The sequence below is a fragment of the Sceloporus occidentalis genome, unplaced genomic scaffold, assembly GCF_023333645.1.
Source record: "Sceloporus occidentalis isolate IW3139 unplaced genomic scaffold, rSceOcc1.0.p SCAF_104, whole genome shotgun sequence".
Taxonomy (NCBI): Eukaryota; Metazoa; Chordata; class Lepidosauria; order Squamata; family Phrynosomatidae; genus Sceloporus; species Sceloporus occidentalis.
Genome location: NW_028317084.1, coordinates 2,775,642 through 2,788,523, shown reverse-complemented (window position 1 = coordinate 2,788,523; position 12,882 = coordinate 2,775,642). Strand labels below are relative to the sequence as shown.

Below are 12,882 nucleotides of genomic sequence, written 5' to 3'. Positions count from 1 at the left end.
AGCGTGACTTTTGGACTGGCACCAAAAAATTGTCTTTAACCCCCCTCTCTCTGAATATTATCCATGACAAAGTACTTCTGTTCTGTTTAGAAATACTCAAGCACTGGTATCAGAGAGTGTGAGGAGAGGAACAAATTCCAATAAAAGGGCAGGCAATGTCTGCAGTTCCTGATGCTGTATAACAGTAAGTAAAATGGTAGATGCAGTTGAAGGTGGTACTACTGATGAAAAATGGAGTAAGTATGATTAATGATGTGAAGACTGATGCCACAGGTGTCGGAGCCAATGAAATAGGGAGCTTGGATACACTGCACTTTGACCTCTTTCTTCTTATGCTTCTCCTACTCCCTTTCCTTAGCTAAAGAGGAAGAAGAGTGATATCTGGGCCTGTGCTTTCAGTGGAGTTGTAGAAACTTGTTGGATGTCAGTGAGAGAGAACAATTCAAAGGCAACAGAACCACTGGAGAGGGTGCCACATAGACGGAACACTGCATTGGTACTATAATGGAGGCTGAAGCCATGAACAAGGAAAATGAAACTGAAAAAACAGGACTGATGTTAGGTAATAATTAACTTCAAAATAACAGACAGAAAAGGAGGCAGGGGTAGAGGAGCTTTCTGAACTATTTATCAGCTCCCGATAAGGTAAGTGGAAATGAACAATTATATTTTTGTACCTTGGTCTTGGTAGATCACACAGGTTTTCACTTTGTGCTCCATTACTCAAACACAACAAACATTTCAGGTAATCACCATCTTTCCATCACAGGACAAACACTTGTTATAGAAGGCCCTAAAGGCCATATAGTCCTTAAAAGGCTTAAGAAGGGGAATCAAAAGTCAGTCTAGAGTTGAAGACTGAAAAAAAACCCAAGGGGAATTCCAATTCAGTGGAGAAAACCAAATTTTGATAAGCCAATCTAAATCAGAACAGAGGGAGGAAGTGAAGGAGGAAGAGGGGAAGTCAGGCATGGAAGCTATTCAGCAGCTGAGACTAGGAAAGTCAACAACAGATAACGTTCCTTACAAAAATTCTCTTGTAGTGGGTAAAAAGGTATGCCCAGGTGAGACATTCCTGCTGAATGCCATTCAGTTCTAGAAAGCACCAAGTTTGGCTCACAGACTCAAGAGTGCTTTCTGTGAATCAAAAGAGTTAATGAGAAAGAAATTTTGGTTCCTTGTCACAATATATAAATTCATAGCATACAAATCTATTATCCTTTTATCAGTATGCAAACTCTTACTTTTTCAAAAAAAGCTGCTCAAATCTCAAGGGGCACCAGGAATTGGTAGCAGTCTCCAAACCAGTGTCAGAACTGTTACTCTACATAGGGGTTTTTTTTTTATTTACAAATGGAAAAGAATTGATGCAATGAACAGTGAAAAATAAGGAGAAATTTATGCAAACTAATTTATACTCATTTTCAAATTATATCCATTCTATACTCTTTTATACAACATGACTATAGTTTTCTGGATAAAGAAAGACCTACTGGTTCACCTATGGGCCCTGGTGGTCCTAGTATTGTGTTGTCTTCCCCAGGATAGCCCTAAAATGAAAAAAAGCAACTGTTTACTTGTGATGATGCTTGAGGAAGTTGCTAGTAAGCTAATAACAAGGAGTGTAAAGAATACTCAACGTTTTCCTATCCTAGGTAAGCAAGAGTGTCTTAAAACATCAAGACACCCTGCTGATAAAATGGTTAACAACTATAAGATTTCCACAAAGCAAGAGTTATTTTGCCAAATTTGTGCAAAAAAATCATTTATAAAGACAATTTGTTCTTTGCAAAAACCCTAAGTTATTGTGCAAAAACAGTTTACACAAACAATCTTAAAATATCAAAAAATGTGAATAATCAGCATAAAATGCACAAAGACTCTCATAATTTCCCACACCAGGGAGAAAACATTTGGAATTCTTCAATCTTGCATGCAAGAATGAAATAAGTGTTTTACCTCCTACTGATAAGCGAAGCACATATAAAATATATTCTTCATTATATATGCAAAGAGGTACTATTCAATACACATTAAAAATGCAAAGGTCTGTGTAACCTATCAGTAAAATCAGTAAACAAATTTTATTCTACTTTGATAAATTTGATACTTTGTTGTTGTGTGCTCTCAAATTTCTGACTTATTGGGACTCTAAGGCCATGATGGAGAACATATGGCATGTGTGGCACGGGTGGCATGTGATGCCATTTCACCCAGCATATGTCATGGAGGAGGAGGAACAGGCATGCGCCCACCCGTTGCTCCTCCTCCCTGCCATTTCCTGGCCTTCAGCTGTCTCTTGGAGATAGCTGGAAGCTGAAAAATGGCGCTGGGGAGATGGAGCCACAGGTGTGCGCCCGTTGCTCATCCTCCTGGATGTTTTCTGGCCTTCAGCTGTCTCTTGGAGACAACTGGGGGCTGAGAAAAGGGCGCCCATTGCTCTTCCACGGGGCCTCTCCTGGCCCCTAGCTGCCCCCAGAGGGATAACTGAGGGTTGGGGAAGTTTGGGGCGGAGCAGGAACAGGCATGTGCCTATTCCTCCTCCCCCCCCCCCAGGGAACTTTCCCAGCCCCCAGTTGCCTCTGGAGGAACAGCTGGAGATTGGGAAAGCTCAGGGAGTAGGAGGAATAGATGCGTGCCTATTCCTCCTCCTCCCTAGGGACCTTTTCTGATCTCTAGCTGTCTCTCAGAGAAGAATCAGGAGCTCTTGAAGAAAAATGATCACTTTGTCAGTCTTCATGATTTGTAGCAAACAGTAAGGATCCCTGTCAGTTACAATTTTTTCTAATATATATGCAAGTTCCTATTCTAAATACCTTCTCTCCTTTCGGTCCTGGAGGACCAGATGCTCCTGGTTGCCCTTGGTGACCCTAATAAAAGAAAAGGAAAAATTCAATGTAAATTCCAAGCCATTTCAACATTTTTTTTAAAAAACTCCTTAGTTGGACAGATTTTTTTTTGAAGACTGGCAGATGACAAGGCTTGGGGATGGTTTCAATGGGCCCATGCTAATTAGAGCCTAATAAATTATAATGTTTCTTTTAAAAATATTTTTATTAGAATTTAAAAAAAATTTTTGAAAAAAATCATACATCACATATTATCCTAATCACAAACACAAATACATATTTTCAAACATACATAACACTGTCTATATTATTTTACAATCCTAACTTGTCATTTCATATATTTGACAATGGTGGCCTTTATCTATTCTTTTCTTTATAAAACTCTCTACTTCGAACCCTTCTTTCCCCCTCTCTTTTCATCCACATTCTTCCCTCCTTAACTTCCCTTAACTTCCTCTACATTACTTAACTTTCTTTTCCTTCTTACCTTCTTTCCCTTTCTTCTTCTTTCTTATATCTCATTCTTTCTTATTACTTTCTTATTTCTCTATCTTCCCTGACTTTATCAAACTTCAGATTCCCTTCACTCACCATCTATTCACATACTCTTACCTTCAAACACTTTCTTACTCCCTCTACAATCATTCCTTACTTCCTTTCCACCATTTGCCAATTTGTTTCCCTCCCTCTAGTATTGGCTTTCTATTACTAACATGCTGTTGTTCATCACATCTACTTAAGTTGTAATAGTCCCGAATCTAATTTTTCTTAAGCTCACTTATATAGTTTATTATCTTATTTATCCTTATACTTTATAATTATGACCTTTCCATTTTACAATCTTATTCCATATTTGTCTCAAATCTATACTTCTCTAAAATTTGCTACATGACTAAGGTGTTCAGTTTATTCCTATTTGTTATTAATATAACACTTATTCTCTTAATAATAATAACAGTTCCAAAATTTTTAACTTAAATCTTTCTTCTCTCTCAAAAGCTAATGTTTTACCCTTATAAATTATTTTTTCTTTAAGTTCTTCACTATATTACATTCTTTTTTTGAAAGACCTAAAGATAAATGGAAAGATGTGTAGCCTCCAGCAGGACTCCTTCAAAGCAGCATGGAATTACCATCTCAAAAACAACAGGAACAACAAAATCTGTATGTACAATCTTTTAAACTTCTAGGAACAAGAGTCCTACTTTTTAACTAGGGTTGTCTACTAATCAAATGTTCATTTACAGAAACTTGCACATGATCAAAATGGCCACATTGTTGCCTTTTTGTAGATACAACATACTGGGAATCTTCCATTCATACTTCCTGCAATTAGGGTGTTAGATTCAGAGACTGATGCTATACTTGTAAATTCTCTGGAAAAGAGGCTTCTTCCACTTATTCTCCCCTACCCTTTACACACAACATAATTCCTGTTGTAGCAAGCAAGTGTGCTTTGGAGCAGCAAGTGCAGGACAAAAGAAGAGGACAAGGAGGGCAAAACAGAAAGAACAGTGTTGGTTTCTGAGCATTGCCTAGTCACTGAAATCTCCAATGACAACCTGGCAAGCACCAGTAGCATCACTAGGGGGCTGCGCTGGGTGACACCACTGAAGGGGGGGATGACACCTGGTGAGTGTCCCCCTCCCTGCCATGTGCCATGGCGCATGATAGGGAGGCAGAGGATTTAGTTCCCCTCGCAGGGAGAGGGCCAGGCAACCCCCTGTCTTTGCCCTGGGAGGCTTGAATGTCCCTTAACCCTGCCCCACGTAGCTTTACTTTACCATGTGGAGCAGGGACCGGGGGGGGGGGGGGGCTGCAGAGCAAGGAAGGAGGGGCCTCTTTTGGCTCTGCCCCAAGTCCTGCCCCCAGAACCTGGTGACACCCCAGTGTGGGATGCCACTGGCAAGCACCACAACTGGGGTGCAATATACACACAGATAACTATGCCTGCCTAAGAGGAATGATACATAGATGGCCGTTAACATAAAGTAGGAAAATCAGACAGACATGAGGACATGTTCTGGAAGTATATCATACCCCATAACCTGGAATTCCTGGTTCTCCTGTAGATCCCATTGCTCCTATTCGTCCCTGAAAATTATAAGCAGCAATAAACATATCTCATTAGTCAAGCTGTCAGTGCACATAACACTTCTGATTCAGGAAAATACATGAGGCATGCTGAAAACTGAATTAAATATATACAAATCTCACTAAAATCAAATAGAGCGAGCCAAGCACATGCTCAACTGCCTAAATACAATCTAAACATGCTTACCTATGACTGATTCATAACAATGGACATTCCTTTCTACATCATGGAATATTTAGGCAACAGTCTAGCAACTCTCATGGTTGAAGATGCAGAGTATACATTTATTACATGAAAACAAACAAGAAAACAATAGACTAATTTATAAGGACTGCTAGGAAGAATTCTGACATCTGTCTAACAGACATTCAGAACTGATGCATTTTAGAACAAAAAGGCCCAAGGCCTTCAGGATATTTCATTACAAGGAATAGTTATACAGTAAATACAATTAAAGGACCTATAATGATATCCCACTAGAAGTTGATGAAACAAGTTGCAGTTAATCCTTTTAATAGGCTTTTTAAATTTACCATTTACAGAATACATCTGTGTAAATGCACACAGAGCAATGTGTTGTTGTTTAAAAAACATCTATAGGGGGAAAATCAACAAGAGTTCATACAAATACATGCCCAGAAAACTTGGGTGACATAGTGGGAGACTTAGGTTGCATCTGTACTGCACTGCTACGGAATTCTGGAATTTGTGGTTTTATAAGATATTTAGCCCTCTTTGTCAGAGAGCTCTGGTGTCACAACAAACAACAAATCCAAGGATTCAACAACATTGAACCATGGCAGTTAAAGTGGTGTCAAACTGCAGTGCAGATGCAGTGCATTTTTGCACTGCAGATGCAGCCTAAGACTGAAATCCCCATTTAGCCTTGAATCTTAGTAGTGCCCCTGCCTGAGTATACCATACAGATTTGATAAGATGGTAAAAGAGCAAGAGAACAACTTCACAGGTCCTTGGAAGAAAGTGATGGATGTAATATGCAAGCATGGTATCATAATAGTTTGTCTTAAAACAGAGGAGAACGGAACATGATCCTAATAGTAAATTAATGGAGATGAGAATAAAATCCATCTCTGGAAAGTACCCCAATAATTGGATTATAGACTCTCAAAATGGGCACTGGCATCCTTCCTCTATGCTGCCTGAATATTCAACAGATGCTATCTGAAGAGGTTAAGAAACACGTTAACCTTGGCTGTTGAATATGACATACTGTGATGTTTGGAGAACTGCTGGATGGAGACATTTGGAGAATTTACAAATCAGAGACAGCTCAATAGTTGTCTAACCAATCATGATTTTCCATGTATGTAATGGCATACAAAAATACTAAAAAAAGAAAAGTTAATAATCTGACCAAATAGTAAAAACACTATCAAACCAGTTATCATGCTAAAATCCTATTAAAATTTAAAAGTTTAAAATCATTTAAAAGCACAACAGGAAAGTTAAAAAATCCCACACAAAGGCACCTTATGAAAATTGATTCTTTGCAACCAATTAAATGCCCTTTTGAATTGAAAGGTCTTTTCCTGCTAGTGAAGAGAGAGCAAAGTGGGGGTCACCCAGCTCACATGGAAGCAAGGCGACCAGACATCCTCCTTTTCCTGGACATGTCCTGTATTTCAGCCTTCTGTCCAGGAGGAATTCCAAAATGTCCTCCATTTTGAGCAGAACTAAGAAGCATGAATCTACACATCTGTGAGTGTTTTTAGCTTTTATTTGGTAATGCCCTCCATTTCTCTTGAATGTCCTACATTTTACGGTGATTTGTCCTCCTTTGCGGTCAGGATATCTGGTCACCTTGCATGGAAGGGAATTCCACAGCCTAGGAGAAGCCACTGAGAAGGCTTTCTTCCATGTCCTCACCAGATGGGCCTGTGACAGTGTTGGGACTAAGGGGCTCGACAGACCATCCTGAAGGGGTAGTGGGACAACACCCTTTTCCTAGTCGGATTGGGGCTGCGACAACCTCACACTGCGGCCCTGATCTGGCCTTTCAGGGGTGCAAAAAGGAGCTGCTAAAAGCAGCTCCTTTTTGCGCCCTCAAAAGAGTGTCATAGCCATGATGGCGCGGCTATATGGTGCTCCTTCGGCGCTTCGTCGTATGGTCACAGCGCCAGAGGAGCATCATGACACCACACGCCGTGTGGAGTGGTGCGCAGTGTCATGGTGCCCTGGGGGTGGACTCAGGGCGTATGTCATCTGGACGCAACACCCCGACTCTGTCCCCAGGCCGGCCTGTCAGGCTGGTCTGTACAGGGCCTAAGTTAAGAAACTCTCTTTTTACATACATAATTCTAAAGCTTCTTCAAATATATTTCATATATAATTATAGGACTTCCTATAAACACTGTACCAACCAGAAAGCCCCTAGTTCCTCTTGAACCCTTTGGACCAATTTCTCCACTCTGGCCAGGATCACCTGTGTCTCCAATTTCTCCTGGAGGGCCATGTTGTCCCTTTTCCCCCTATTGGGAAGATGGAGGAAAACAGAACAAAATAAAAATATTATGCTAAATGCAGGCTGCACAGGTAAATCAATATAGTTACAAACCTCTATCAATACTCTTTTCTAAAATTGGCAATCTGTCCATTCATTAATGAAGTATAGTTCCTCATTAATAAGGAACACTTGCAATACAAATTCATGCTAAAGAATGAAGATGAACTACCTTTTTTCCTGGACGACCCCTTTGACCTGGGCTTCCTGGAGTTCCTTCAGGCCCCTGGAGTTATTTGTTAGGAAGGAAAAGAAATCTGAGATCATGTTTAAATTGTAGCGTAAATTTAATCATGTTAGAAAGGCCCTTTAAAATGTTATTAAATGTGGTCTTGAAAACATTAGCATGATGGTTTCATGCTGTAACACAGTGATATCATCTTTAGGAAGATTTTTTTTTATCAAGACAGTGGAAACTGCAACAAAATATAACATGTCCAGACAGAGAACAACAGCTGGGGGATAAAATAGATTTTGTGTTCAAGCCAAACACTCCATCTAGCAAAACAATATGTTTGAACAGGAAAGGACTGAAGTATGTCAAATTCAGGTCAGAGACAGCTCTCCAGTGATGTACTTCTGTTAGTGCAGCTCTTGACAGTAGATTTAGACATGCAGTATATTAGCCAATTGCTTCCTAAGTCAAACACAAAACCAGATGAATAAGAAAGCCTACATGTTTTTCCATGGCTATCCTCTATGGTTTTCACAAAGTAATCTAGGAGACATTCAAACACTCTCATAAGTTTTGGGGAAATCCTTTGGACGAGAGCAAAATCTGCATTCACTTTGTGCAAGACAAAGGCTCAAGCACTTCAACAACAAAATTGTTGTTGTTAACTACTTTTGCGTTGATCTTGATTCATAGATTTTCAACAACAAATACTTTGTTCCTTAGTATAAAAATAGTACTGTATTATGGATCACAGACATCAAGTGATCTTCTGCCAACTGAGTTAGCTCTTTTCTTTCAGAGTTAGAGTTGCCTGGGTTAAAAACCTCAACTACCAATTAGCAAATTTCATGGAATGAATCTATAATGAGATGTTTTTCTTCGTTCCTGCTCATGAATGACATTCCTCTCTCTCCTTCTCCCAGTGTTAAACCTTCCATGGCACTAATATTCAGTAATATTTGAAGCTGAAGGGTACTACTTCAGATAAACATTTGGTTTGTTCTTTCTTTTCGCTTACTAACCATAACCATACTGGTTCTCATCACTAGCAAGCCATTGCAATCTTTTTCTCAACCACAGTACAGGATTCAAAAAGGTTAAATCTGTTTTGGTGGTTTTTTTTTATTTTGCTGATATTCTTTGTACAGTATATATTAAGTGGATGGTTGCTATGTTTTCATAATTCTGTTTAATTTCCCATCCCAACATTCAGATTTTTATGGCTACAAGAGACAGTAAAATAGGGATGGAAAGAAGCTGCTGATTGTCACATTATGAAAACAAACAATGTAGCCAGAGCAAAAAGATTCTCAACAGACATTTTATAAACAGCTAACTTCTGGATTAGACTTGTTAATTGGTTCATAACAAAACACTGCTATTATACTTGACTAAGAAAAATAAATAGAATAAAATGTGTCGCAGCTGACCAGATTTGGTTCTCTCTCTGTTTTTTTTTCCTCGTTTTTTTTCTATGCAACACATTACTTAAGAAAACACAGCAGAATCTTTCTGGTTCGTGAATCCTGTGTCAATCACAAAAGTAATTCAGCGAGTAACTAATTTGCACAATTCCTAACTAAGGTCTCATTTAGTTTAGACTTGAGGTAGGGTTGTTCATACATCTGTTTCAGAGTTCTAGGAAGATTCGTGTTAAACTCCAGTGGAGTCTGGAATGGATAGTAGGAAATACAATGTTCTAATTATACCATGTTGTTAAATGTTCTGCAGAGTTTAGAAATGGCCAAACATACAAACTGGATGGACCATCATTTGCATTCACTTCTTCAAAATATTTGGTACACCACTATATGACACACTATCCCCAACATCCTGTTAAAAGTACTGGCATCTTTTTTTCCACATTCAACCAATCCTTTTCAAATTATGGAAGCTAGTAAATTTGCTGAAGATAAGAGGACATAAGGATCTCATTTGAGGAAAATGCCACCAGTGTACTAAAAGAGAATTAAAGATTTTTTGGGGGGGAGGGGGGAACAACCCAAAAAACAAATGGTGCTGACATCTACTATATTGTTCTTCATTTAACTTACAGTGTGTTCCATTAAACACAAAGGTCACTGCAACCTACTTCCAGGAAAACATGTTGGTCTGATATAGTTTTCATCTTTTCATCAGCTTTATCATTAAATATACAGTGTTTATTCAACACTCCTGTTGTTGCTGTCATGTGCCTTCAAGTCATTTCTGACTTATGGTAACCCTAAGATATACAGTACTTATAATGTGGGTTTCTTGGCAAGATTCTTGAGAGTGGTTGCCATTGCCATCCTATGAGGCTAATAGAGTGTGATTTGTCCAAGGTCACCCAGTGGGACACATGGCTGAGCTGAGATTTGAACCCCGTCTCCAAAGCCCAGTCCAACACTCAAACCAAGCGCCTCAAATTCTGCAGGAACATGATACAAAAACTGCTGGGTAAGGGACATTTATGCATTTATTAAATCATTTATTTCCTATCCTATATACAAAAATATTAGGGAGACATATTTATTTATTTATTTATGGGATTTATATCCCACTTTCTCCAAAAATTGGATTCAGTTTCACCATAAACTGCTACAGTTCCATCCTATGCAATCCTGGGGCTTACAGCTAAAGGAGGGGAATTTAAAATTCTCTGACAGACAACAGTGCTTCCCAAGACTACAAATCCCAGGATTCTATAGGGTGCAGACATGCCAGTTAAAGTGGAATCATAGTGCCATAATCAAGAGCCAGCATTGTGTAGTGGTTTGAGCACTGGACTATGACTCTGGAGACCAGGGCTCAAATCTCCATGGCTTAGCAATGGAAACCCACTGGATGACCTTGGGCAGTCACACTTTCTGGGCTTCAGAGGGAACCAAGGCAAAAAACCTTTTGAACAAACCTTGCCCAGAAACCTCTGTGAAAGTTTTGCCTTAGAATTGCCGTAAGTTAGAAACCAAGGAACACAACAACAAACCATATCATGAATTGAAACCATGTAATCTGGCTGCCAATATGCTTCCAGTCAGAATACAAAGGGCTCGTGATGACATTCAAAATCCTAAATGGCATGGGACCTGAGACTTAGAATCATAGAATCACAAAGTTAAATAATAACAAATAAAAACTTTATTTATATACCGCTCTTCCAACATGATCAAAGCGGTTTACAACATAGCAAATGGCATTACAAATCTCAAATACAATTCGTATAAAACATTTTAAAAACATTTTAAGAAACAATCTTAAATATCTTAATTGCAGGTCAAACATCTTGAGGTAACTTCTGTTAAGGGATGATTTCTCTAAAAAGAGTCAGAAGGGTATGCAAGACAGAAGAGATAGGTTTTCAGCGATTTCCTAAAAACATTTAAAGTAGGACTAAGTCAGATCTCTTCCGGACGTTTATTCCAACACGTCGGAGCTACTGCTGTAAATGTTCTTTGGTGAGTTGTTTCCAGTCTCACCATCAGAACTTCCCTGATGTTCTGAGAGTGCGGGGTGGATTGTGTAGGGAGAGGCGTTCCCTCAAGTAACTCGGGCCCAAGCCATATAGGGCTTTATAGATAATAACCAACACTTTGTATTGAGCCTGGAAGCTAATTGGCAGCCAGTGAAGAGATTTTAATACAGGTGTTATGTGGTCCGACCTTGAAATTCCGGCAACCAATCTGGCTGCAGCATTTTTAACTAGTTGAAGCTTCCGAACCTGGTACAAAGGTAGCCCCATGTAGAGCGCATTGCAGAAATCTAAGCGAGAGGTTACCAGTGCGTGTACTACTCTTTCACGGTCCTTTCGGTCCAGACAGGGGCGCAGTTGGCGTATCAGCCGAAGGTGATACCAGGCACTCCTGGCCATCGCATCTACTTGAGATGATAGCTGTAGAGATGAGTCCAGGAGTATTCCCAAAAGTTGGAAGAGACCACAAGGCCACCCAGTCCAACCCCCTTCCATGCCAAAGGCACTTGAAGGAGTGCCTTTCTCTATAGACACCTGGCTCCCCTATACACAATCTGGCTCCCATCAGTGGGAGCAGTGAAGTGTCTGAACACATGGGAGACAGACTTTCCTGTTGTGGTGCCCCTCTTGGAGGCTACATTTGCTTTATCAATGGCTTCATTATGGCACTAAATTAAAACATGTTTTTATTATAGCCTTTGGGGTGTCTAACTGATTTCTTCCAAAATTGTTTATGTACAGCCACCCCTCTGTATCCACAGGTTCTGCATCCACGGATTTAACCAACCACAGTTTGAAAATAGATTTTTAAAGAAACATACAAAAAGCAAATCTGTGAGTAGTTTTCCATTTTATATAAGGGATACCATTCTACTACACCACTGTATATAATGGGACTTGAGCATCCATGGATTTTGGTAACCACAGGTAGTCCTGGAACCAAACTCCAGTGTATACCAATGGCCCACTGTACTCCAAAAGGAGATACTTCAAAGAAAATACATTAATAGTACATCCAGCCCTAGGCATGACCTTTTAAAACTTGTTACTGTACGTTCTAATGGACTAAATGAAATCTCCTCCTCCTAGAAAAATATTTATAGAATTACAGACCTAAATAGATATGTCTTCTGATGCTAAGTGTCTTCACTTGAAAGTCTATCGTTTTAAAGTATATTCTGGGCTGGACAATTCTGGATGACTGATTTTGAGAAACACACATATAAAAGGATTTGCCATCATTTTATTTTATTGAAAGGCTGTAACATTACAAGCAAAACAGTTCTGTGCAGTAGCTCATGTTTTGCTGAGTTATACCATCAGGATGTAAGTCTCTATTTTCAAACCACAGCCTGTTCGCAGGACTGGGAGAGGCTTTTTATGTTCAACAAGCAGTGGAAACAGGGAACACAAGTGAAACGTGCACTTCCTGTTTATATCTTTCTATATAAAGTCTGAAACGAAGCCACAGAAATGGTAAAAAGAAAACAAAACTAAGCCCTGGAAGTTTAAAGTAGAAGTGCAATTATCATTCTGAGACATAATTTGTCCTTCAAAACCATCCCTGTGTGGTCTCACTTATGTAGTTGCCAGAAGAAGTGCTAATTGGTACTAGCTGTGAGGCAAGATCTCATCTAATTACTGACGGAATGGAACCAACAACTTGTTTCATATGAGCCACTGAGCTGCTATAACTCTGTCTGTGACTTTCATGCTTGTTCAGACCATTCCTGTCCAATAATCTTGCAGTTCTTAACTGTGGAAAGATTCCCAACACCTATCCCAAGGTGG

General features: G+C 39.5%; 1 protein-coding gene across 1 annotated transcript in view; it reads right to left on the bottom strand.

The window, feature by feature from the left end:
- COL24A1 (collagen type XXIV alpha 1 chain) overlaps nucleotides 1-12,882 on the bottom strand; it is a 200,699-nt gene that overhangs the window by 36,697 nt on the left and 151,120 nt on the right. Inside the window, exons 38-42 of the mRNA XM_089497545.1 lie at nucleotides 7,638-7,691; nucleotides 7,326-7,433; nucleotides 4,890-4,943; nucleotides 2,817-2,870; nucleotides 1,494-1,550 (exon numbers count right to left, since the gene is read on the bottom strand). Coding sequence (XP_089353671.1) covers nucleotides 1,494-1,550; nucleotides 2,817-2,870; nucleotides 4,890-4,943; nucleotides 7,326-7,433; nucleotides 7,638-7,691 — 327 coding nt within the window. The remainder of the gene's footprint in view (nucleotides 1-1,493; nucleotides 1,551-2,816; nucleotides 2,871-4,889; nucleotides 4,944-7,325; nucleotides 7,434-7,637; nucleotides 7,692-12,882) is intronic.